At 32.6% G+C, this 27,730-nt stretch overlaps 2 protein-coding genes across 4 annotated transcripts; both read left to right on the top strand.

Annotated features, from left to right (window-relative positions):
- The first annotated feature begins 1,101 nt into the window (after positions 1-1,101).
- On the top strand, positions 1,102-10,271 carry LOC142638763 (protein argonaute 16). Its single transcript, XM_075812828.1, has 23 exons — positions 1,102-1,257; positions 3,182-3,422; positions 3,513-3,715; positions 3,806-4,024; positions 4,411-4,547; positions 4,649-4,746; positions 4,832-4,929; positions 5,020-5,188; positions 5,293-5,409; positions 5,487-5,594; positions 5,734-5,796; positions 5,949-6,062; positions 6,145-6,310; positions 6,394-6,506; positions 6,673-6,810; positions 6,906-7,036; positions 7,652-7,717; positions 8,258-8,321; positions 8,738-8,849; positions 8,929-9,002; positions 9,352-9,446; positions 9,538-9,569; positions 9,656-10,271. The coding sequence occupies exons 2-23, from the start codon at positions 3,195-3,197 to the stop codon at positions 9,835-9,837; spliced, it is 2,727 nt and encodes a 908-aa protein (XP_075668943.1). The 5' UTR covers positions 1,102-1,257; positions 3,182-3,194; the 3' UTR covers positions 9,838-10,271.
- An 11,583-nt stretch (positions 10,272-21,854) lies between these two features.
- On the top strand, positions 21,855-27,014 carry LOC142640505 (zinc finger CCCH domain-containing protein ZFN-like). Of its 3 annotated transcripts, none has more exons than XM_075814630.1 (7): positions 21,855-22,352; positions 23,100-23,269; positions 23,470-23,523; positions 24,291-24,407; positions 24,534-24,854; positions 25,760-26,035; positions 26,286-27,014. In XM_075814630.1, the coding sequence occupies exons 1-7, from the start codon at positions 22,289-22,291 to the stop codon at positions 26,640-26,642; spliced, it is 1,359 nt and encodes a 452-aa protein (XP_075670745.1). In that variant the 5' UTR covers positions 21,855-22,288; the 3' UTR covers positions 26,643-27,014. The 3 variants fall into 3 exon arrangements, with proteins under 3 accessions (XP_075670745.1, XP_075670746.1, XP_075670747.1); XM_075814631.1 differs by having other exon boundaries at positions 21,875-22,352; positions 23,103-23,269; XM_075814632.1 differs by lacking the exon at positions 21,855-22,352 and adding an exon at positions 22,857-22,890 and having other exon boundaries at positions 23,103-23,269.
- The last annotated feature ends 716 nt before the right edge of the window (positions 27,015-27,730 follow it).

The raw sequence follows: 27,730 nt of genomic DNA, 5'->3' as shown, positions 1-27,730 counted from the left end.
TTAAAAAAGTGCGTCATTGCCAAATGTATGATTGTATACGGCCCATACCATAGTAGTATACTAATAGTTAAGATCAAGAGTAGTATACTAATAGTCTTTTTTTTTTTTAATAATTATTTATTTGATATAATATTATACTACTAATAGTCGAATTCTACCAAGACTCAAATTACTAGTGGGATATTCCCTCAAAACAAAATTACTACTGGGGTAGATAGCCAGCAAAGGAAACAATGTTGCTACTAGAGAGATGCGTGGAATCTACAGTGAGGGTCACCACAGAGGGAAAAAAAAAAAATCACAAATCCAGATCATCACTTTCACTCTCATGACTCATCACATAAACTGTGATGGCCTGGCTGTTTGTTAACCGAGCAAAATCAGTACACAGCCGATATTTCAGCAGCGATCGGAGCCAGGCTGTTGAAACTTGAAAGCGACAAACAAACTACTGAGCTTTTTTTTATAATATGACCAAAATAGCCCTATATTATTTTCATAATGACTTCTAAGCCCCCCCTATGCCTGAAACCGGTATACATGGCTAGGATCGCGACCGGTGTTTACTTCTTCAGCACACTAAACCCTCGTTAAACCCTTTCGAATTCATACTCTTCACGCGCTGAGCTTGCAAGTGCATTTCTCGCTCAAAGAGATTGGAACCTTTTGGGATTCTGTAGAGCTAGAATATCCTGCATCGCGGAGCATTTATCACACTGCACCACTACTACTACACCTATAATGTTAAGATCTGGACCGTTGACGAATCACCCATTCTGATTGGTCAATAAAATTAAAATTTCTAAGCCCTCTTCTCTTCCCGATAAAAATGAATTATTTTGATGGGTCCCACCTAGTGATTTCAATTTTCAAGTTCAGAACAGGAAAAGGCACTACTACTACTACTAGACTAGTTAGTCCACATGATGGTGGTGATCAAAGAAATAAACGGTGGTGATTGAATGAAAGCCGAGCGAGCACATCTTGGACGAAAAATTTATAGCATTGGGGATTTTGTTTAGTTTTGTTTTATAGTGAAATTCAAATTTATAAATAGCAAGAAAAGTGGTAAGTCATTAAAATATTTCCCAAACAAGTGGCTCTTTCCCTCCAGGGCCTTCCCACATTTGAGTCTCCATTCTCGCAACTACATAGTGACTCTCTGGTTTTCGTTTTCTTTCCATAAATCGCTTCAATTCTCTCCCGCAAAAACCCTAGAACTCTCTGATTTCGCGTTTCTGAATACCTCTTTTCACGGTACGATTCTTAGCTTATGGTGTTTGGTTTTGTACTCGGCGACTTACATACAAGTCGGCTAGTATTTCCTCGGAGCATTTGACTTGCTTCGATGGTGTTTGTTTTGGCCTTGAATCTGCTTCAATGAGTGTTATACTGTGATTTTTGTTTCTGATATTTCTCTTTTTTTTGCTGCATTTGTCTTTGTTGCTCTGCATTGTTGCTCTCATTTTTTTTTTTTTATATATGTAACGTGATTGTTCTTTAATACTGATTATTTGAATCTGGTGTTTTTTTGTTTTGGTTTTTTTTGGGTACTCTCTACTACTTTTTGGGATAAATTGTAATTTGTTTCGTTGTATTTCTAATTTTAGAGGTCTCCAATATGGCTCATTTTCTCTCCTACTACTATTCATATCTCTCTCTAATTTTGTTTTTTTTTTTGGTAAAAATAAAAAATTTCAAGTGTTGTATAGTTTTATCTTTTCTTGTTTGAAATTCAAGTTGTGGGTAAGTCTTTGAAATTTATGAATGTCTCTTTTGATTTGAAAATTACGGCTCTTCTTTTGTTTTCAAAGTTGTTTAAGGGAGACTTAAACCACGGTACAAAGAGTGGATTTTTTGTGTGTACTTTAGTGCATTGTTATTCTAACACAAATTTATTTTGATAATCTACACCTTATTCTCAGGATCCAACTTATTGATTATCTTTAAAATAATAATGTAGCATATTTCTTAGCTAGTCTGTTTGTTTTCTCTGTAGTACTGGAAAATGTTTTTCTTGTTTCTGTTGTTGTTGTTGTTGTTGTTGTTGTTTTTCAGGTGGTTGGCCAAAACTAATATTCTTCTTTGTTCTTTTTTTTCCTCCATATATTGAATGTAGCGTATGTCTTATATATTATTTATTTATTATTATAAATTGTATTTAATAAACCTGTAGACTCTGCGTAAAGCATTTGACATTTGAAAAAAAAAATCTTTAAACCCCTTTAGTTGCTCTCTCTCTCTCTCTCTCTCTCTCTCTCTTTATGTTTTTGTTTTTGTTTTAAATGAATATTGTCTAATGTTGATTCATGTCTGTGGATTTAGCTCACTAGCGTCTTCTTAAATCTATTTGGTACTTTATTCATAGTAAGTTTTATGCTTTGAGAATTAAACTATGGTGTATGGAAATGAAAATGATAGACCTCCACATTAAGAACTTATCAATGTTGAAAAAGAAAAAAGAAATCTATAGAAATTGTTTCAATTGTATGTGGGGTTTTGGTTTTACAATCCCATCAGATAAAGGGTCATATGCTTTCTGCCAATGGCCCTTGGTGGCTCTAAATATGAATATGAATATTATTTTTCACTTGATTGTTGTGTTGTTTGTTATGGTCAACCGGCCTTGGAAAAAGGAAAAGATATGGTTAATATTAAGTAAAGTGAATAAATCTGTGTTATACTGAAAACTTATGCCTTTTCATTTCTTCTTTATGATGTTCTTTGTTCAACTAATTATTGTATAAGGCTGATTGTTTGAAAGAATAGGGAATGTTCTGGTTATTGATATTGAGTATTTTCGTGATTTTTCAGCAATGGTTTGTTTGACTTTAAATGTTAAGTGAACTTCTTAGCTTGCTTTATTCTAGTGCTGTGATTTGGATTTTGTAAGTACTTTCATTGTTCACGGGAGCCAAAATCGGATTTGGCACAAGCCAGAAAAGTACTTCAAAAATCCTAGCCAAAATAACACATAATTTAGCCTAAAATAGCCTTCTTAATGATTCTTCTTTAGGTGCTATTTTCTTGTTTTGCTTTTGTGCTCTAGCTTCTAACTGGAGGCAGTTTTTGGCGTCTACAATTAAGGGAATTTTGACCATTTACTCAAATTCTTATTATTGGCGTAACATATTTGCATTCTTTTTCCTGATTATTATTTTCTTGCAAATTTGGCATGCAGGACCCTAGCCTAGATGGAGAAATCCGGTGGTTCCGAGGAAGCTGGTGGGCCACCACCACCTTTGCCCCCGCCACCTCCAACCATACCTCCCAATGTTAAGCCAGAACGAGTGACCACTACTACTAAGTATACTATTACCAGCAGGCGTGGAGTTGGGACTACTGGTCGGCCCATACAGTTGCTCTCCAACCACTTCAAAGTTCATGTTGATAATCCAGATGCAGTGTTTTACCAGTATAGTGTATGTTTGTCTTGTTTTTCTTTTCAGTTTACTTGAAAGTATAGCTTATTACATTTCAGTGTTAAATTTTATATGCCGTACTTTTTGTAGGTATCTATTACTGGGGAAGAAAAGAGAGTTGTTGAAGGCAGAGGCATTGGGAGAAAAGTAATTGATAGGGTTTACCAAACCTATGCTTCTGAACTTGCTGGTAAAAGGTTTGGTTATGACGGGGAGAAAAGCCTGTACACTGTTGGTCCTCTGCCACAGAACAAGTTTGAGTTCCAAGTGGTGCTTGATGAGGTTGCAAAACGGTATATATCTTTGCCATTGTTTCATCCAATATTTGGAATCGGAATTATTTTGTTACAAAACTTACATTACTGTTCCTTGATATGTGGTAGCGATATTGGGAGTCCTGGTGGTAGTGGGAGCCCCAGTGGGCCAAGTAAGCGGTCTAAACGGACGTTTCAGTCTAAGACTTTCAATGTAGACATTAGTTATTCTGCAAAAATACCGTTGAAGTCAGTTGCTCTTGCTCTCAGAGGAGCTGATGTTGATGTTAATGCTCAGGATGCCTTGAGAGTCCTTGATATTGTACTGAGGCAGCAAGCTGCTAACAGGTACCTCTGTCTATTTATTTGTGGTATATATTTTCATTTTACGTTGTTTTGAAGCATATTCTTATGCTATTCTGTTGATTTTCTCTGCCAATAGCCTTTGGGGGCTCTAAAAATGACTATTGTTATTATTTTTTCCCCTTTTCACTTGATTGTTGTGTTGTTTATTATGGTCAACTGGCCTTGGAAAAAGGAAGAGATATTGTTAATATTAAGAGAAGTGGTGAATAAAAACTGTTGAAATGTGTTACACTGAAAACTTGTGTCTTTTCATTTCTTCATTATTACTGTCTTTGTTCAGCTAATTATTGTAAGGTTGATTGTTTGAAAGAACAGGGAATTTTTATAACTGTGATTGATTTTTTGAACTTTTTCTGTTGAATGTACAGGGGCTGCCTTTTGGTGAGGCAGTCCTTCTTTCATGACGACACACGGAACTTCACAAGTGTTGGAGGAGGTGTTACTGGTGTTCGGGGCTTCCATTCCAGCTTCCGTCCGACACAGGGTGGCCTGTCTCTTAATATGGGTATAACTTTTTTTTTTCTTCTTTGTTATTGTAAGCTTCAAGTTCATATTATTTATATATATTGAGTTGGTTAACATGTCTTCCCTTATTTCAATCTGCAGATGTGTCTACGACAATGATCCTAACACCTGGACCTCTGATTGACTTTCTATTGGCTAACCAGAATGTACGGGAAGCTCGCTATATCGACTGGGTAAAGGTAAGGATCAGCTAATTGTTATGAAAAAGATTCTGGCTTTAGTGTTGGCTTTTATCCAAAATTTCAATCTTTTGTTCATGTACAGGCTAAGAGAATGCTGAAAAATGTTAGGATTAAGACAATGCACCGAAACATGGAATTCAAAATAATTGGCTTGAGTGAGAAACCATGCAATCAGCAATAGTATGTGCTTTGTAGCAAAAATATTTCCCCAGTCTAATGTCCTTATTCCTTTAATCTGAAATGCTTACTCTTGTCTTGCTTTTCTCCAAGCTTTTCTATGAGAGTGAAAAATGGGGATGGTGCAAGTGAAGGGCAGACTGTGGACATCACTGTCTATGATTATTTCGCTAGACACTGTGGTATAGAGCTTAAATATTCTGCATACCTGCCATGTGTTGATGTCGGCAAGCCAAAAAGGCCCAACTATCTGCCACTGGAGGTCTGCAAGTATTTTGCATGATATACATATACACACTATTGGTGTTATCTTTATGTTAGTTCAACTCTCTAAGATCTTTTGTCTTTTTTATTTGGTTGTTTTAGCTCTGTACACTAATTTCCCTTCAACGCTATACAAAAGCATTATCTTCGACGCAGAGGGCATCATTAGTTGAAAAATCAAGGCAGAAGCCTCAGGAGAGAATTAGAACTCTGACTGATGTAAGTTTGCTTTAAGACCTGAAAGCCTATTTTGATTGTCTTGGATGATACAATGCATATGTTCACTTATCTTGCAGGCTATGACAAACTACAAATATGACGATGATCCTGTGCTTGCTGAGTGTGGTATTTCTATAGAGAAACAATTGACTCAGGTTGAGGGTCGCATCCTTGAGACTCCAAAGGTATAAATTTCTTGATGTGTGTGTGTGAGAGAGAAAGAGAGACAGACAGACAGACAGAGAAGAGACAATGTAAAGTAGTGTCTTTTCTTCACTTAGCTCTCAGTATCCTCTCTGATGAACTTGTCTTTGTGATTCACAGTTGAAGGTTGGTAACAGCGATGACTGCATCCCTCGTAATGGGCGATGGAATTTCAATAACAAGGTTTGCTTTGATGTCCATGGCATTTGAAATTGAAAATTATTAAATTGCATTGTCTAAGAGAAAGAGCTTATTTTATACTTCGCTGTGCATAATTTTAAATTTGATCTGCTAATTTAGTGCTTGATGGTACTCTTTTTCTCCTGGCTATGCAGAAACTTTTGAACCCTACTCAAATTGACCGCTGGGTAGTTGTCAATTTCTCTGCACGCTGTGATACTAGTCATATTTCACGGGAGCTTATCAACTGCGGAAGGAATAAGGGCATTGTAGGCTACACCACATGATTGTTTTTTACTGCGCATATTTATCAACCTTTCTCTTATTTAATCATCTCTTTAATCAATGCAGATTATTCAACGACCATATACACTAATTGAGGAAGATCCACAATTTAGAAGAGCCAGCCCTGTTGTCAGAGTTGAAAAGATGTTTGAACAGATACAAGCAAAACTTCCTGGTGCACCTGAATTCATCCTTTGTGTCTTGCCAGAGAGGAAAAACTCTGAAATTTATGGTATGACTTCGTTCTCTGCCCCCATTTCCTTTGAGGATCCCCTTCCTTTAATCTTACAATCAATCTTTGTTGTTTATGTTAAGGGCCTTGGAAGAAGAGAAGTCTGAGTGACTTTGGTATAGTCACACAATGTATTTCCCCTGCTAAGGTTAACGATCAGTACCTTACTAATCTGCTTCTTAAGATCAATTCTAAGGTAAACATGGAAACTGTAAAACTATACATCATTGATTCCTTGTGTTTTTTATTTGCGTAGCTTGGTGGAGTAAATTTTTTGTTTGCAATAGAGCACTCCTCATGTATGATTCTAATAAATGTATTCCTTGTGTGTGTGTGTGTGTGTGTTTTTTTTTTTAACATAGCTTGGAGGTATAAATTCTTTGTTGGCAATAGAGCACTCCTCACGTGTTCCCCTGATAAATGATACTCCTACATTGATTTTGGGGATGGATGTCTCGCATGGGTCTCCTGGGCGATCAGATGTCCCATCTGTTGCTGCGGTAATTTTTCGTATACTTTTCTTGTAAGATATTAACTTCTCTGTTAGGTTATTGCTTATCATGTTTTTGCTGTTTCACTTTGTTGGAACTTTAAGGTTGTTGGCTCTCGAAGTTGGCCACTGATTTCAAGGTATAGAGCATCTGTAAGAACACAGTCACCTAAAGTGGAGATGATTGATGCTTTATACAAGCCTTTAGAGGACGGTAGTGACGATGGTATCATCAGGTATGTCAAGTTATTGCTTAATTTATCTTCAGGTAGTGATGATGGATGCTTGTAATTTATGTATATGTATTTGATTATTTTGGTCTCCTGCTGTATACTTCCTGTATACTTGGGTGATTCATTATTAAGTATTTGAATAAAATTTCCTTATCATAAAAAGAAGTTATTGCTTAATTCATGTCCAAAGTGTTTTATTAAAAAAATTGTTAATATTGAGATCAAGGTCAAAAATATATTTTTTTATGCTTATTACTGATCTTAATTTCCTACACCAATAGATTTATTTTATATATTCTTAGATAAATAAACATTGATGTCCATTTGGTAAATTAGTGTTGCCATCGTTCTGTTGTCATGCCTAAATGATGTCATATTTCTATTTTACTTTCAGATTACATGCTGGTCACCAAATATTAGATGCCTGCTTTATTGCATTGCATTTGATTTGCTTTGAATCTTCTACATGATCATTTCTCTCTTTTGAAATTTTTAAATCCTTATTTGTAAATCTCATGTGTATTCAGTAAAAGATTGACAAAGCCATCTGATCTTCATATATTTGGATATGTTAATTCCACTGTACTGCTTAAAACAGAAATGTTCCTTGCATTGCAGGGAACTGCTTGTGGACTTCTTTCAAACAAGCAAGGGGCGGAAACCAACTCAGATTATTGTGTTCAGGTATTACAGATTGCTAGTGATTTGGTTTGTTAATCCATTGGAAACATTTCTAATGTTTAATATTGAATTATTATCTACTAATTGTCATATTATCGAATCACATTAAAAATATCAGAATATTTGAAGTGTTTAAAGTTAGGTTTAATTCTATCAGAATATTTTCCTGGAAATTTTTTTTTTCTACATCTGACTTGTTCTGTTGACCTCATCTATTTATTCTTCAGTTTTTTGTTTTTTTGGGGGGGGGGGGGGTGATGGTGCAGATTTTGGGAACACAGTTTTATTTAGGCCTTGTTTAGTTTAGTTTCAGAATGAAATAGAGGAGCAACTATGGTATATGTTTGTTTTTAATGTTAGGATGCATACCTATCAAAAAAAAAAAGGTCAGGATGCATAAGTTCAATAGTGAAGATGTAAATTTCTTGTGGCTTAGCTTTGTACCCAATTTAAGACAAGTTTTAATTGCTTTTGGTACTGTTATTTTACTTCTTCCTTTCTTGATATATCTTGTTGCTGAAGACATCTTTTTTTTTTCTTTAGGGACGGAGTGAGTGAATCACAATTTAACCAGGTTTTGAACATTGAACTGGATCAAATCATAAAGGTTCTTTGACAACTATGAGCTATTCTTTTCTTTTACATGAATTTTCATATTTAATATTTCCTAGTGCAAATAGATGTGCTCCTTGTGGATTCTTATATGAAGATGATTAGTTCAATATTTTTGCATCATATTGTCATGCAGACTGTTACCATGTTATACATAAATTGTTAGGGCTTATGATGGATAACAATTACCTTAGAAAAACTAATTGATTGTCTGGAGTTTGAATCTCCAAAAGCTTATTATAAATTAATTATTTTAAAGTTCTGAAGAACTTTAATGGTTTGTGCCTCAATTCCTGCATGTGCTCATGGAGGGATTATGGATATTAGGTTGTCTTAGTTTCCTACTGATTATGGTATGTGAATTTCGTTCTTTATCTTCAACATTAGCATAGTTATGTTCTTTAATTACAGGCATACCAGCATCTTGGGGAGGAAAACATTCCCAAGTTCACAGTGATCGTGGCTCAGAAGAATCATCATACAAAGCTATTTCAAGCTAGTTCCCCTGATAATGTTCCACCTGGTATGTTAATTTCTATATTTTTTTATGTATTTATGATCTACTTACCTCTAGCTGCCTTGACAGTCTCTCCTCTCTTCAGGGACTGTTGTGGACACAAAAATTGTGCACCCAAGGAATTATGATTTCTACATGTGTGCTCATGCAGGGATGATTGTAAGTTGTTTTTTGCTTTGATAAGAGCAATTAGTATGTGTCAGCAACTTTCTTCTATCTGAGGGAATCATTAAACATAGAATGCAGCAGGTCATAAAAGAAATTTTAGTGTCTTCAACCTTTTATTGGTTTTTTTTTTTGTTCTATGATAAATGTTTGGTGTCCCATATTGAGATCTTTTAAAGAAATTGATATTTGATGGGACACGTAGGCGTGATAGTGGAACGTATAGTTTTAATGCTAATTGTTAAAAGGTTTACATGATCCGTTTTTTCTCCTTCCTACATGAGTCACATATTCTCATTCAAGCATCCATCCATTCTCTCCATATTTTTTTTGTCAATAACAGGGAACTTCTAGGCCAGCACACTATCATGTCTTGGTTGATGAGATTGGTTTCTCACCTGATCAATTGCAAAATCTGATCCATTCACTATCATATGTGTAAGCTTTCAAGTTTCAAGCTCCAATTGCTTTTAATGAGTCAACTTCAATAACCTATCAATAGTAGTTGAACACACTTTACTTATTTCAGGTACCAAAGGAGTACAACTGCAATTTCAATTGGTAATTTCATCAAGTTATGCTTTTCAATTGGTTTAGTGGCTGCTTTTCTTTTATTTCTCCATCTCACTGTCATTTTCTTTTTTCAGTGGCACCAATATGTTATGCCCACCTTGCTGCACAACAGATGGGTCAGTTCATTAAGTTTGAAGACATTCCAGAAGCCTCCTCCTCTCCAAGAAGTGGAAGTGTCACTAATGTAGGGGGTGTGCCTGTCCAAGAGCTCCCTAGGTTGCATGAGAATGTCCAGGGTTCCATGTTCTTCTGTTGAGGCAGTGCTAAGTTGCTAACAGCATTTTGTAGATAATGCTAATCTCATATGGTTTTTGTTACTGTACATACTTGGGCGGCATAGGGGTATACGCATAGACAGGCAACCCTAATTATATTCAGGTGGAGTGCAGAGATGATAGGTAATCTAGCTCAGAAGCAAACCTTTTGTTTAAGTTAAAGGATATGTTTAGATGTTTTCTACATCGTTTAGATGTTTTTTTTTCCTACATTATAATGGTACTAGACTACTAGTGCTTGCCAAGACATTTGTGTTTTCACCTAGACCCTAGTCTATTCCGTCTGGAATTAGATGTCTGAACTCTGGAAATGCTTAGCCACTATGCTTTTGGAATCTGTAATTATCTGGTTCTCGTGATCTTCATTACTTTAACTTTCCAAACTCAATATCACTGGTATATTCTCTCCTGTTCTCGCTTAAGGGGCGTTTGGTTCGCCATAATGTGCTCTTGGTGTGATGCACACTACTTTAAAGTCATGTTAAGTGTTTGTTTCATATAATATTTTCTAATATTATCGTAATCTAAGATTACAAAATATAACACATTACTTTAATCACATCACCTTCTTAAATGGAGGTGATCTTATATTACTTATGGCAAACACCTTAATGTGATATTAAGGTAATGTGCATCACATCATGGACTCGGTGAGCCAAACGCCTTAGAATATCTTATACCATTCTTTTGAAGTATGGTTCTTGTGGCTCTGTGTGGTTACTGTTATAGCTGTGGTGTTGACTGTAAACTAGGTGAAAATTGATAGGGGTAAATATTATCATTTTTTACTAATATTATGTTGTGTCAATAAGTTATAATATGTAGGACCCCATAATATTAAAGTGTCATTTCAAATTGGATTATCCCCACATTCGACCCCCTATATGTTGAAAATTTAACTACATTCTACTTTCCTTCCCTACAAGAGATTTGGAGGAGTGTGCATGAATTGGTTTGAATCGGCTTTGGTGTATTTTTCAATCAAACCCATCTTTTTTGGCATAGAAATCTCCAACATTATCCAACTTGTGGGATTGGGTCGGGTTTTGAGTTGGACTCAATTTGTTAGGTCTAATAAAAAAATTGTAAACTAACAAATTTTAAATGCATAAATTTTAAAACTATTATTTACGTAGATTGAATTAGTTTTGATTGGATTAGTAAGTCTGCAACCTAAACCCAATTTATTCCAATCTTTAAATAAATTTATAACCCAACCTAACCCATCTATTCAAAATAACCTAACTTCAGCTTTTGGTTGGGTTTGTAAGATGAATTGAATCTGTAACCCTTTTTTTTTAGTTTTTTTTTTAAAGAGTCTCAACTTATGCTGTCCGCTTCTGATGATAGCTCTTTATCATCAATTATCATCAAACCAAGGCACTAATCAGTTTTTGGTGTAGGCAGGGATTGAATCCCAAATCTCTTATAATACAACTATCAGAGACTTTATCAGTTGAGCTAACTGGAATCCACATTAAATACGTAACCTTAATTGGGAATTTGATCCTCTATTTTATTTATGTTTTGGTGCGTTATCCAATATTCTTCATATAAGTTATAATTTATTTTGTGAAAAATATGAAAATTCCAAAACTAAATCTCTCAACCAAACACAAATAAGAGAAAACTAAATCTCTTTTACCCTCCAACTTTTCTATCCTCTCCCTATTTTTTATCCTTCCACTTTTTCACTCCTCCAACCAAAAGGGTCCGTTTGGGAACAAGTTATTTTGCTAAAAGCCTAAAACTAAAAATTTTTTGTTGAAAATATGTAAATAAAGCAAAAAGTTAGCTGAAATAGTATAGTGAGACCCATAAATAGTACCAAAAAATGCAATAGAACTCATGAATAATAGCAAAAATAAGCTAAATAGTAAAAAAAAAAAAAAAACTTCCCCATATATGTTTATCCCAATCACAACCTAAGTTAAGTAAAATCCCAATCACAACCTAAGTTAAGTAAAAAAAAAATCGTGAAGGAAACATTAAGATCTTGTTGAAAATACTATAAATAAAGCTAAAAATTAGTTGAAATAGTACAGTGAGACTAATGAATAGTACCAAAAAATGCAATAAATCTCTTAAATAGTAGCAAAAATAAGCTAAATAGTAAAAGAAACTTCCCCATATATGTTTATCCCAATCACAACCTAAGTTTTTTTTATTTTTTATTTTTAGAAGGAATCACAATTTAAGTTAAGTACAAAAAAATCAAGTGTGAACTGTGAAGGAGACATTAAGATCTTGTTGGTATTGTCTAACTAATACTGCTACACTTAACCTCTGAGTCCAAGAGCTTTTAATTTACTTTTCCAACTTCCAACTGCCCTCTTTAGGATGGATGAGGATCTGGAAAGAATGTGGCAAGAATTCTCTCTCACAGAGGAAGAATAATTTAATTTTTAAAAAAAATTACATTAAAAGGGAGTGACAGACTGTGTAATAGGGGCCTTACTACAAAGGACTTGTACCGGTCTGGAGCTTGGCTTTGGGTCCGATTTGTCCATTTGAACTGCATATTTCTCTATTAGTTAATTCCTGCATATTGTTTTTGAGGTCACACTAATTTTGTGATACACAAATGAATGAGTGTAAGCTTTGTTGCCTGTTGAGTCTGTTGACCACACTAAATTATAAATTCAAAATAATCAAACTAAATAATATAAATTTTTAAGTCTTAACATCGTCGTAACATCACCTAGACATATAAGTTCAAAACATGAGCATGTAAAACATGTGATAGTTACCGTGCACCCTTAGTATGGTAGTCACTCCACAAGTATAAATGTTTATGGGGTGTGTGGAGTAAGGGCTGGAGTTCAAGTTTTTTTTTAGAAATGAGTTCAAATCTCCAAAAGGGAGCTTCACACACATATACACTTAGATTAGGTTAGAGTGGAAATTTTATCTTGTATAAAAAAAAAATGTGATAGTTGATAGATTATATCCATTTTCTATGTAAAGTTTAGTAATACCTTTATATGCAATTTTCCAGAGGTTTATCTTGAGAATTCGGTAAAAATAATATCCATTGGAATGAGGCTAATATTGTTTGAATTTAATTATCAATAGTGGGACCCAGTCTTGAATAGATCCAATCTTAAGAGGTTTGAAGGGTAATAACAAGTTGTTGATAAGTGACTAATTTAGCACTAAATTTTTTTAAGTGAAGTTGTTTTTTGATAACCTGCAATTCATTAAGAGAAAAAAGAAGAACATATGGGTAATCAACCTTACAGATTGCTGACAAGGTAGGGGAAACAATATTGTTTATTACGCTTGTAGAGAATGAGTTTTTACTCTCAATTAAGTTCAATTTATAGTGAAATGTCCATGTAACAAGGATATAACTTTCACTTATTTATACTATTTATAACAAGATTCTCCTCTTTAGATTGAATTTTTTATGTGATTAAGAATCACCCTTAGACCTTACGTTTAACAAGGACAAAATTTGAGGACAATTTGGTAAAAATAAATCTCTAACTCTATTTAAAATACCTACAAAATTGGACACTCTCCTACTAATCCATATTTTCAAAACAAATTTATCCAAAATTAAGAATAAAAAATAAAAATTTCTCAATCCACTTTGTATATTTCCCCCAAAAGTCAAGACCACGTTCTAACATTTTTTTTTAAAAACTTTATCAAGACTTTTTTTATATATGTCTAAATTTCCAGTTTCCTTAAACTGTTGTATTTTTGTTGTTGAATTTTCATTTATCTTAATCCCTAATATCACCTTTTTGTTTTACCTTCTCATATCTTCTTTTCTTTATTTTGAATTTGAAAAAAAAAACACTCCTACTATAAAACCAGTACTATAACTTCTCTTCTATATTCCTTAAAATTATTCACTATCACATATCCTCGTTGAAACACCACATGTTTTAATTGAAATAAAAACAGTTTCAATAATTTAGAACTACACTAATATATGTATATTAGCCTTATCGCACACGCTTCATGCATACATGAGGCTCTTTTTTATTTTTTGGGTTTAATATTATATATTTTCTATTTATCTTCGTTTGAAGTTTACATGTTTCTCCATTAATATTACACATTTGTGAATGGTGATACAACTATAAGTATCATGAGGCTAGTTACAAAAATCAATACCAAAATTGCATCGAAATCATATGTTTGTGTGTAAATGTGTTCATTTTTTGTGGCTAGCCTCGTGACATTTTTTGTTGTACCAATCGTTCGCAAACGTGTAATATTAATTAACAAATGTGTAAACTTCAAATAGAAATGAATAAAAAATTATAACATTAAACCCAAAAAATAAAAAAGCACCCCATACACGCGTGCGATGAGACTAATATAAGCATAAAGGTAATGCTACTTTTAAACAAGAGTCGGGCTTCTCACTTGTAAATGCTCATTGATTTAGGGAGTAGCATAATGCCATAATAGTGCAAACAAGTTGTGAATTTATGATGTAAATGATGATTTGTGTGTGTGTGTGTTTTTTTTTTGCTCCAAGACATGCAGTTTTGGTTTAAGCTTAGCCACCGTTAATTTCATGAAGTTTTGATTTTGAGATGACTACACTAAAATGGGGTTTAAGTTGAATGACATCTTCTTTTAAGCATGACAAAGTATCAACATAAATTAAATATGGATATGGATATTACAATCTAGTAGATGGTTGTTATATAGATAAGTATATGTACGTGGGTTGTAATATGTGAGTAGATTCTACTATTAAAAGTTGAAGAATGAAAAATGATGATCTAAGAAGAAATGAGATTCGCTCAAGTAAGTTACATTAAGTTAAACCTCTAAACTCTCCAATTGATTTTTTGAACAAGCACTGAAAAGTTCACTTGAGCAAAGGCATTTTAGTTTAAACGAGATGCATTTTACTTGATCGAAATTGTGACAGATAGACAGTTTATTTACGCAAATTTGAAGAAAAAAGAGAGGAAAAGGGTGGGGGGATGAAGATCATAAAGTAAAATACCAGTGTGTATTTATCTAAATAAAATATTACTACTACGTATTTGAAAAAGTAAAAAAAAATTAGAAAAACATAAAAATAAAAATAAAAAATAAAACAATTGGCTTTTAAAATTGGGTTTTGTTAACGTGTACATTTAGGACATATATTAGTAAACAATTTTTAAAAAAATTATGAAAAAATAAAGAAGCTAATAACTTTTTTAATAGTTTTTCAATTTTTTATAAAAAGAAAAATTCAAAATAAATAATTAATGCATAACCGAATATTTTAAAATTAAGATGGGTTGGCCGTTGATATAAAGATTCCTCCCAAAGCCTCATGAGATATGGAGACCCACGCTATTACTATTATAATTATTTAAAGCTTTGTAAATCAGTGGAGGACTGATTTGTTCAATAAGTCATGGATTCTTGAATGGGTCGGTTGTAATGGCTTGGCACATAAAAAGAAGAAGTCGATGTTTGTTGAATGAAGACTCAAGCCAAATAAATAAGTGGTCAAATTGCCAGAATTCTGACCAGAAAATACGTTGACGTGTTTGTTTGCCCTATGCTATGTCATTGTGTGCTCAACACGCCCAATTACTAAAATTCACCTGCTTTTAACCTTATTTTTTCAGCCAATAAGAGCTCATTACTTGGGCACAAAGATGTTCCCGGTAACTATGACGATAGGTGGCAGATTTTGATTGGATTACCTCACCTACTTTTGCTGCTCTTTCTTTCACCGTAGATATTGGCTTCCCAGTGTGAAAACGAAGGGTGAGACAGAGAAAAATGCTGGACTTTTTGTACCCTACCCTATTGGCTGACACTTTGATAATCGCTTTTTTGGGACCCACTTTAATTTCCTTCATGAGCTCAGCAGAGAGCAAGAAATTTCTTCCGGCAAAATTATCCAGATTGGACGAGTTTAGCCTTTTGATTTTTTGTAATTATAAAATTTAATAAATAGATTTCTTGACCTAAATTCATTATTATACAATTTTGCTCTTTTGTTGGAGCTGGCCCATACATCAAAATTTTCTTTGACACTAATTTTAATTTTAGTAACATATCAAATATCACAAATTTTAATATAATTATTTTATATGTAAAAGATATAATTAATTTTTTATCATTTTTACATAAATCAATTACTTTTTTTTTCCGCCACTCATAATCTGACATATAGTCCATTATAGCAAGAATTATAATTTTTTTTAATATAGTCTTAGAATTTTTGCCTTCACTTTGTCATTGAGGCTGCGTTGAAATTGGGTTGTAATCAACTGTGACCTTTTTGTTTCATAATGTAACGTTGACCCTTGATCCACTTTCTTTTGATTGATCATTTGAGTATTGTAATTCTCAACTGACCGTCTCTAAATAAAAAAATAAAAAAATAAAAAAAAAGTATTGTAATTCTCAAATTGTTTTTAGTTAAGTTTTAACTAACTTTCTTAATTCTTATTATCAAAGAGAAATATGATGATCTCATTTTAAATTTATATCAAAAAATGGTATTTTTTTTAAACTCGGTTTTTCAAGAGGTATGATTGATAACTTGATGTGATTTTAAAAAATAATAATAATCCACTTGGATATTGATTTTTAAAAAGCCGAGTTTTGAATGAATCTCAACTGTTGAAGAGATGAAATTCGGTGATAGTTGTTGCCAATGTGGGTAATTTAAAGTCATTGCAAACTTCATTGGTGTGGTTTTTTTTTTTTTTTTTTTTTTAAGGGAGAGAGAGAGAGAGAGAGAGAGAGAGAGAGAGAGAGAGAGAGAGAGAGAGAGAGAGAGAGAAGATTCAAAATGTGATTTGTGATTCTCAGAAATTTGGTAAAGTCAGATGGAATTGAAGTCAATAATTGTTTTTTTTTTTTTTCCTTTTGTTAAAATGCTAATTCAACCACAACCACGTCAATTGATGAAGGCATGAAACCTGCATCTTGAAGAATAGAGCTATTTACATTTTGTTTGCTTCGGCATTAATATTTTCTGTAAAATGAATCATTCACTAAAAATCATTTTCTAGAAAAATTGCCTCATTTTCCTATGTTTGGTAGTGATCTTAAAATGAATTGAAAAACTATCCCTTGACTTCTCTTATTTAACTTCTTATAAGATAAAGTTATTTTTCTTATTTAGTTTCACGCGAGATAAAATTGTTTTCCAGAAAATTTAAGTAGAAAACAATTTTATCTCATATCAAGCTAAATAGGGGAATTTAAGATATAATTTTCATTTGATTCACTTTTTTATACTAGCAAACACAAGAAAATACAAAAAACCTATCTTCATATAATGTTTTCTATTGAAACAAAGGAAGGGTCAGTCAAATTGTTTTCCAAACAATATTATTGAGCAAAAAGGGCCCCCATTTCCCAATAATCTCAAAGTAAGTGTTTTTCATTTCCTTATAAAATATCTTAAGAGAAAAGCGTTTATTTATTTATTATTTTTTTAAAATTTGACTAAACAATAAAGTCAAGCTCAATTTATAAAGAGACTGATGGAGTGAATCTAAACTTAGTGCTACTAAACCAAAAGGCACTTTCTATAAATAGGAAAAAAATTACTTACGTATTTTATTCTTATCACTTATGAACACACATCCTTTTTATAATCAATTATAATATGTATATATTTAGTAATATATTTAGTAATAGATTAGACATACTATTTACAAGAGATCTAATTTAAAATCCAACGAATAATAGTATTTATTTTCATAGACACATCATCGGTAAAACTAACCATATTTCAAAAAAAAAAAAAAAAGTGTTCCCCTCCAAGATTATACTTATGGCAATTAAGGTATTTGTGAATTCTAGTTAGTTCAACTGACAAAGTGTTTCATCCTCAAATAAGATATTTGATAATAAATATAAAAAAAACATTCATCAAGAGTGGAAGTTATAAGTTGAAACTATTTATAAAAAAAAAAAAAAAGTATTCAATAAGATGTGTCACAAATCATAAAGTCAATAAAACAGTAATTTATTATCTTTTTGAAATGGTCAGTCACATTCATTATTAGTTTGGTTAGGTTTATTTTTTAGTGAAATTTGTAATAACTTTAACATTTTTCTAAATTAGTTTGGAGTGGGTTATGCAATTTTTTTTTAATAGTGGGCCAGGTTAGGTTTGGGTTATAACAATCACAAACCTACTTAACCCAACCCGACTTACCTATATATTTAAAATTTAAATTATAAGTGCTTGTGGGGTGTGGAGAGCAAAGGCCGGGGTTCAAGTCTCCAGGAGGGAGCTTCATACACATATACACTTAGATTAGGTTAGAATAGAATTTTATTCTGTATAAAAAAAAAAATTAATTATAAATATTTAGTATATATTTAAAAATATATTATATAATTAATTATTTTTTTATTTAATTTTCCCCTGTTCAGCTCTTCCTATATAAAACTCAATTACCTTGCAAACTTAACAATCTTATTTCTCTCTCTGCCGCCTCCCACTCCCACTCTCCCCACTCTACTCCTATTTGTTTATAACTGAGTTATGATACTAGTTCATGTATAATTTGTTTATCAACTCAATTGGATATATTTTGTTTATAATTGAGTTGGAATATTAGTTCATTTATATTTTATATATCAACTAATAATAGTAATAAAATAAAATAATTGTTCAACCAGACCCAACCTGATCTATGTGAGTTAGGTCGAAAAATCTCCTCAATCCAATCCATCCTGACTCATGCACACCTTTACATGGAGAGGAGCCAATTTAACTATAAAATCCTTGACAATTAATGAAATAAAAGTAATCAGCCAATTTGTATTGAGAATTTGAGTGTTCTGCAATTTTGGAAAGGAAAAGCTAGAAGGAGATTTTTGTAATGAACAATACTATAAAAAAAAAAAAAAAAGGTTCACGACAATTAATTTAACAAGTTTTTCCCGATCCCCGGCTGTGCTTACTTACCATCAATTTTTACCAATCAGTCTATCAGTATCACTGACTGTCCTAATGTATATATATATTTTATTTAAAGAAATTGACTGTCTCTTATATAATAGATGCATAAACGGAGTCGTTTCATCATGACCTAGAGAGAACCATTGTCTTGGTGTGGGTCCCAGTAGCGCAGCGAGGGTGGGAGTCCGAGAGAGACAGCATAGTTTTCTTCACTGTGGGTCCCAAAAAGTCCAGAAAATAAATTCACATCCAATGGTCCAAATGTCACCACCACATCCCCCATTCACATGCCAAAACCACTTTCGCGCGCCTTGACGGCGACGATTTTTCACATTTCTCTCCATTTTTAAAACGCATCCAAGAGATATATATTATTATCAGTATATATTTTTTGTAAAAAAAAAAAGTCGACAAGACATAAATGCCCTTCACAACTCATATAGCGTAAAGATAGTTAATCATAAGGATTTGTATCGTCAATATAGACAAAAAAACTTTATATGGGTCCACTATGAATTTATGTCCAAACCCCCAAGTCTCACCACCGACCTTCACCTTCACGCACTTTGACGGTCATTATTAGAATAGTATCTTGTTTTTTTTTTTTTAAATATGGTTTTTTTTTTTTTTTTTTTTTTTTTTTTTTTTTTTAACTTTGAAAATTGAAATGATACTTTAGAGTAATACCTTTTTCCTCAAAAAATACCTCAAGCCTAAAAAATAATCCGAATATATAAAACTGTATAATTTTTATTTATTTATTTTTGTGTCTAATGATTGCTAATTTGCTATGCAAATAATTTTATAATAATTTTATAATATTGCTATGAAGTGACTTACAAATATATCCAAGCCAACAAAAGTAACTGTAGAAGCATCCAAATATATATTAAAACAAAATCAACGGTAGAAGCATCCAACAATATGTTAAAACAAAATCAACGGCCAAATATTGACGTGCTTTTTTGCAATTCATTAAAGTCAACACATGAAAACTTTTTCTCCCAAAAAAAAAAGAAAACCAGACTTTGTGCGCATGCTCTTTATTTTAAAATATTTTATTAGTTTTTTTTTTAATGAAAAATATCTTATTAGTTGATTTAATAGGTTTAATCTTTTATCAATTATCATCGATTTTAATCATAAGGTTGTGTTTGACATTGGCTGAAAAATATAGTTTTTTTTTTTGTTAATTATTTAACTTATTTTTGCTAGAGTTAGCAATTCGTGTTCACGGGTCGAGTTCGTGTCGTGTCGAGTTATGAGTATTCAGTTATATGGGTTGACTTGAACTTGACATGTTTAGTAAACGTGTCAGGAATCCTCAACCCGAATACGACCTGTTTATTAAACAGCTCGACTCGACCCGACACGTTTAACTTGTTTAATTAACAAGTCATGTAAAGTTCAATACAAATGACCTATTTAATAATCTATTTGATTAATAAGTCATATCAAACATATATAATTTGTATCAATTTTCATATATTTAAAATTAAAATACAATTACAACTATAAATATAGTAATAAACATATAAAAACAATTATTAATTAAGCAATAATATCAAAATAACTAATAATTTTATAAGCTAATGAGTCAAACGGGTCAGACGAGTTCACATGTTGAACAGAAATATGACCCGTTTATTAAATGGGTTTGCCGTGTCAACTTGAATATGACCTGAATCCATTTAGCCTCAACCCATGACCTATTTATAAACGGGTTAGTTATGTTGAGTATGCAGGTTGTGTCAGATTTTACCACCCCTAATATTTGCTACTACTTTTGAGTCCTATTTTACTTTTTGATACTATTCACGAGTCTCATTAAACTATTTTAGCTAGTTTTTAACTTTATCTATGGTACTTTCACAAAAAAAGTTTTCAGTTTCAGCTAAATAAGCTGTTTCTAAACGGACGATAATTTAAAGAGTGAAAAAAGTTTTTATTTTATTGGTAGTAGAGATTGAAAGAAGTTATCTACTAAGTATGGTCAATAAATTAATATATATATATATATATATAATTTCCTAATATCAAATTTAAAATCAAATACATTCTCAATTTTTTTTAAATCAAATATATTTATTTTATCTTATTTATAAACTACCATTTTTATACTGTGATTTTATTTTATTCTATAATTTAATAGTTAAGACGATGGATTTGAACTCTAAATATCTGCAATTAAAATACTAACTAATTGAATTACAAGACTCTTAATTTATGCCATAATTTTATATTAGTTTGAATTACGTAACAAAAATAACAAAAATAAAGTAACCCAATAAAAGCAATCATCCAAGCGTGAAACATCCCACCCAACTTCAAAACAAAAGTAAAGCTAAAATTTTTTTTCACCATATTCTTTTTGGCTTTTAATTGATATACTACAAACAAAAAAGAAAAATAGAATTACATAAAAAGGTCTAAATTTAATACAATATGTTATAGTCAGTCCCATAATTTTATTTTATCAATTAAAGTTTCAAAAATATAAAATCCTTTCCATTTGAAGTATATGTCTATCTCCATTACTAAATTTATAATCTGGATAATAATAGGGCAAGAAAAGCCAAAAGTTTATTAATTAAAGCTGCATTTCTCTTATGATTTGTTTAAAAATTAATTTGGCTGCAACTAAATAGAAATGGTATAAAGAGAAAACTCAAAATAAAGAAAGCTTCACTCAGATTAAGAGAGTGAGTATTAGAAAATTGAAAAAAAAATTATAAAAATTGAAATTAGTTGCCTAGGTAAAATATATAATTTATTAACAGTTTAAAATTTTTTTTCTGTTTCATTATTGCCCAAAAGAGTGTAATTATGAAAATGAATAGTGGAAAGGGCAGTTTATAATAAGTTTAAAACCTTAATGGACAAAATTGGAAATTACTACAATAATAAATTAAGAGGTCACATATAATGACCACGTTTACAAACCGCCAGGACTATGAAGTGGGCAAAATAATAATTTCATCACCACAAATGAAAATTAATTTATTTATTTTGATAACACAAATGAAATTTATTATTCGTACACGAGCGGAAACTTACTTTAATATATTAAAAATATATATTTATATTTGTTTTTCAATTTTGGTTTTACGGGTTTCGCATTCAAAGATCCAAGAAATTTCCAAACTGTAAAAGGAAAAGGAAAAATAGAAAATACAAGAGAATTGGAATATAGTTCTCACATTTCTCTCATTGATTCTTCACTGTGATTCTCTCTGCTTTTTTTTTTTTTTTTTTTTTTTACACTACTCTCATATAATTTTCAACAACTTAATTTTTTTGGGTATCTTTTATTCCTTTCAATTTTCACAGCGTTTGGTCACCAATATACTCTTAAATTCACAACCTTTATGTGATTTTTCCAATTTTTTTGTTTTTTTTGGTTGGTTTTCTTTTATCTGAGTGATTTGAGGGTCTCTGATTTATGTGAAAGATTGAAGATTTTTTCTGGGTTTGATTGGAAAAGAAGTCTGGAAAGTGGGGTTCACACAACTTCTGTGCTACCGATGCCAGATAACCGGCAGGTTCAGAAGAATGCTATGCCTAATCAATCTGCAAACAACATTGAAGGTAGGACTGAATTTTCGTGCACCCTTTGAGGTGTACGGAGATCTGATTATAGTTTTGTTTTAAGGAATATGTTTTTATGGTTTTTGGTGTTTGGTGTTTGATCATGGTGGTTTTGTTTTAACTGTTGTCAACTTTTCTTTTTCGTATTTATGGTTTTAAGTATGAGATGGGTGTGTGTTCTGTATTAAGTGGGGGGGGTTTTTGTCTTGATGAAGTTTGATCCATGGTACAATGCATATTGAGGTTTAGAAGATTCTGGTTTTTGTTTTTGCTTATAATGAATTAAGTGGTATTTTGCCTTGTTTAACGGGTTGTGGATTTTGAGTTTAATGAACATATGTGGTTGAAATCAATGTTGAGGCTGTGGAAGTATCTTGTTTTTGTTGTGATCAATGGTTAAATATATGTATTCTTAAGTTCGAAATCTATAGAGATTGTTTGAAATTAGTTCGCTGGCCTTATCCTTCTATGGCTGATGATGACATGTCGGTTTGTGGTTTTGAGGAAGTTAAATAGCTGATGCAATACAAGTTGCAATGTGAGTTTCTTGAATGATTTTATTTTTGTTGTTACCGTCGTATTTGTAAGTTGAAAGTTTCCTGAACTTTATTGGGGTGGCCTTTTTTTGGTCCAAAAATGTTTGTTGACATGTGGGTTTTGTTTTTGGGGAGAGTTAGTGATTGAGGAAATGCAGATTGCGGCTTTGAAGGATTCAATCTTGACTATGATTTTTTGGTATGATTTTAGAAGCATTCTGGCGGTTGAAACTTAATGATAATCAGGAGGGTGGTGGTGCTGCCCAATCGGCTGCATATCCAGATCGACCTGGTGAACCCAACTGCCTATATTATTTGAGGACTGGGTTGTGTGGTTATGGAAGTAATTGTCGTTATAATCATCCTTCTTATGCTTCACAGGTAATAGAACATTTATTCTTTTCAGTTCAGATGTAGTAAGTTTAGTTTTATTTGATTCTCGTAGAAATTAAATGGTTTTGGTTGTGCCTTTCACACTAGGACCATCTTTGTTTTTTTTTTCCCCTGATTTTTTAGTTTTCCACCATGATTTTTAAACGGTAATTTAACTGATCCTATCTCTCCATCACATTATTGTGTAGGGTGCTGTGTACAGTGGAGAACTCCCAGAAAGAGTTGGACAGCCTGACTGTGGGGTATGATTTTAATCTGTTTATTTTCTGATAAAAATGCTTTTGATTCAATCTAAATTGAGTCATTTATGTAGAGAACGTTATTTAATTTAAATATTGTATATGCAAGATTAACGGATGAATTATTCTAAGTGCAGACAGTTTTGGGAAACACAATGTTGTGAGAATCTCTACTAAATATAAAGGAAAGCACCATGCTTTCTGACAGCAACCTCTTGATGAGGTTTCTCTACAAGAATTCTGATTATTGCCTGGTGTTCTCCCATCATTTTATCTATTATGGGCAGTTACAATTGCTTTTGTGCATATAGGTTTTTCACTGCTATAGACATGTTTCCTTCTCTCAATTATTTCAGAATGGAAACACTCATTCTGTTATTGAAATTTACTTTCACTTAACATATTTATCTGTATAGTGTGGAATATTTATCCTTACATTGACACATATGTCCTTTTTGGTGGATACTATCTGAATGATGTTCAACTTGTCTGCAAAACCAAGTATAGTAATACTAATATGCAAATGAAGATGATTTGATTTTGACTATTAAAGGTGATGCTTTATCTGGCTGGAAGTTTTTCATAGTTGTTTGAAATTCTTTAAGATATGGAGAATGAAGTCTACCTGTGATCTAGCATTTCCAATTTGGAAAAATGATTTGGATTCCCCTGCATTGATCATGCTAATTTTTTGGGATTTGTGTTGGAAGTCATGCTTTATTTTTAACATTGGTATTATATGATTGCTCACTTCCGGGAATGCGATGCAGTATTTTCTGAAGACAGGGACCTGCAAATATGGATCAACATGTAAATATCATCATCCAAGGGACAGGCGTGGTGCTGGACCAGTCTCATTCAACATTTTAGGTCTCCCAATGCGTCAGGTCCTTACTTAACCCTGTGATTTTACTGAAATTTTCTGTCATTTTTTTTGGTGATAAATGTAAAGAATAGGCTACAAGCCTACAAGCTTTATGTTACATTCTTATTTTATTTTTATTTATTTCCAGGAAGAAAAATCATGTCCTTATTACATGCGAACTGGATCATGTAAGTTTGGAGTTGCATGCAAGTTTCATCATCCGCAACCTGCATCGCTTGGCCCTGTTCTACCAGTACCTGGACATGTTGCTTTTGGATCTATGGCCCCGACAGTTGTACCTTCATCAGGTCTACCTTATGTAGGTGGATTTCCTGCATGGTCATTACCAAGAATGCCATATGTATCTAGCCCACGTTGGCAGGATCTGCAGTCTTACCCATCTGTTCCTTTTTCCCCTTCTCAAGGCATCGTATCTGCACAAGGGTGGAACACTTATAACAGTTACACGGTCAGTACTAATCTCTTAAATTGAGCAAATCGGTTATTTTATTTATTTATTTTTTGGTTCTAAAAAACCCTTGCATTGTTAAAGTTTAAATTGTTCAGTATGCAATAAAGGATCCTGGTTGTATTGGAATTGGCCATTTTTAACGTCTGCATATAGTTCTTCTAGTGATTTTGGAACGATAGTGCTGTGATTTTAGCTTACTGCCCTTTTAGAGCAGTGCTGCAAGGATAGTTTCAAATCATCAGCAAGCATAATTGACACCAGTGCAAGGATAGTCTTTTGTCATTAGAATGTGGAGACTGGATCTATGATTTTTCCTGTTGTGGTTGCCAATGAGATGTGGCTCATGGTGGAGGGTGAGTTTGTTTTTGGGTTCAAGACTCATCAGGTGCATGTGTAATTGCCAAATGTGGTGGCTGACTCGTGACCCCCGCTCTACGTGATTATGCGTTATAGTGTTATCCATTTCTTGCGTAGCTAAATTGTGGTGGTGTTGAAAGTTGAAACCAATAAGGTGTTCTTTATGGGACTGAAGTGTAATGGATAACAAATGCATATTGTGATTTTTATTTGTAAAGTTATTGTGAGGTAACCAAAAAGTATAAAGAAAGTTGTAAGTTGACATTGTCATATCCTACATTAGGGTGCCATAGCCAAAACCAAAAAAAAAAAAAAAAAAAAAGAAAAAAAAGAAAGAAAGAAAAAGAAAATCATGACTTAAATAACATACCTATACATGTACAAACACAAACTCCTTTAAGTTGAGCTTTTTTTATGTTCTTAGATTGTCCTATCTCATATTGCCTCTTTTGATGGCGTCTAGATGGGATGGAGAAGGTTTTGAGTTGAATTGAAATTCTCTATTCGTTTTTATTTTTGATCATGCTTTCATTTTCATTACTCAGGGAAACATGAGCCCTATGTCTCCTACCAGTTCTGCTAGTGTTCTTGGTTCCAGCTTTGTATACAACTCCAAAAATCTTGGCGAGTCGGGTTCCAGTGGGCAGGTGCATTTGTCATCGACACCTGCTCTGATTCTCCCTGAGAGGCCTGACCAACCGGAGTGTCGATATTTTATGAACAATGGGACTTGCAAATATGGATCTGATTGCAAGTTCCATCACCCAAAGGAAAGAATTGCACAATCAATTGCAACCCAGCCTGGCCTTCCCTTGAGACCTGTAAGTTTTCATCTATATAGTACAAGGTGACATGCATATTGGTCTGTGTAACAGTCTTTGTTGGGTTAATTGGGAATATCATGAATTAGAAAGAGTTTCGCTATATTTTTGTAACTTGTTTACTGTTACTTTAATTATCCAAATAATTTCAATTGTTTTTCAAATAAATCAGTAAATGTTGCTTCTATCAATTCTTTACTTTTCTATTGTTCCCCCATCAGTGGCTGACTCCTGGTTTTGCTGTTGGCAGGGGCAGGCTGTATGTTCATACTATAGTATGTATGGACTCTGCAAGTATGGCCCAACTTGCAAATTTGATCACCCAGTTGTAGCACCTCCTTATAGTTATACTTTGAGCCTCCCAACTCTTTCTATGCTTGATTCACCTCTTTTTAATTATCCGAGAAGCTTGTCAACAGCCCACTCATCTGAGACTTCCCCTTCTAAATCATCAAAATTTCCTGATTGGGTCCAGAAACATGATGCTACAAACAATGAACATGAGAATTCAGATACAAAGACTCCAGAGGATTCACCTGAACAGGCTGCTTCTTCACCACGCCCAATTCCAACTTCAACAGAGCCATTACACGATCAATCTGGTTGAAGTGACTCCTATTTTGTTCTCTTGTCACATCCCATTTTGATGCTTATGTTAAGGAGATATTTATCATGTGTACCTCCTGCCCCCCTTTTCGCCTGCGGTTCTTTGGAGTGGGATAGGTTGTTTGGATATCAACATGATGACTAGAAGCTGGGGGGCATGGAAGGCATTTTTTTTGGTGGTGAATAAAGTGCAGGTGAAAGTTTGTATTTTTTTTTTTATTATAAAAAAAACCCTCCCCCGCAAAGTGTTTTTTTTTTTTTTTTTTTTTGTGGATGATGTTCATCTGAGTTGATGAGAGTTTGCGGATTGCTTTGATTGTTGTTGTATGAATGTTCAGCATTATTGAGCCCTGCAACCCCATTACACGAGAAATAGCTGGTGCTTGTGATGTGATTGAATTAAATAAATAAATAGGCTAAAATGCAAAACTTAAGTTTTATATTTCACTAAAATTTATTTCAGTTCTCTAATTTTTAAGTGTATTTAATTAAGGTTTTTTTTTTATATAAATTTTTATCAATTTTTGTTATAAAATGTGGTTAATTTTTCAATTTTTTTTAAATTTTTCTTCAAAATTTTTAATTAAAAAAAATTCAATTAATGATTGAAAAGTATTTATCAAAAAAAAAAAATTTATCAAAATTTTTTAACAAAAGTTGATGGAAAGATTTTAATTGAATAAATATAACTCTTAATTGCATAAATATGAAACTTAGAGGATTGAAATGAGCAAAAACAAAGTTAAATGATTGAAATGAATTGTGAAAAAACTTTGAAGTTAAGTTTTGCATTTTAGTCAAATAAATATTAAAAATGCCACAAGGCATGAGCTGATAACCACTAGACTTATTGAAATGAAACATATATGAACTGAGGAAGAATGCATGTATAAAAACTAAGAAAAGCTGTTGTTTAATTATTAGTTTTGACATATTCATGAATGAATCTACTAAATGCGTTAAAAATATTGTTAGTGGAATGCTGATATGGCAGAATCTTGACCATTAAATCATTAAAGAGTGGTTAGGATTTAAGGAAATTTACTGGTAGAGTACCCTAGGAAATCTAGAGAATTTGAACCCTAACTT

This window comes from Castanea sativa, chromosome 6 (genome assembly GCF_040712315.1).
Source record: "Castanea sativa cultivar Marrone di Chiusa Pesio chromosome 6, ASM4071231v1".
NCBI classification, from domain to species: domain Eukaryota; kingdom Viridiplantae; phylum Streptophyta; class Magnoliopsida; order Fagales; family Fagaceae; genus Castanea; species Castanea sativa.
Note: the sequence above shows the minus strand (reverse complement) of the source record. Positions and strands in the feature narration are given on the sequence as shown.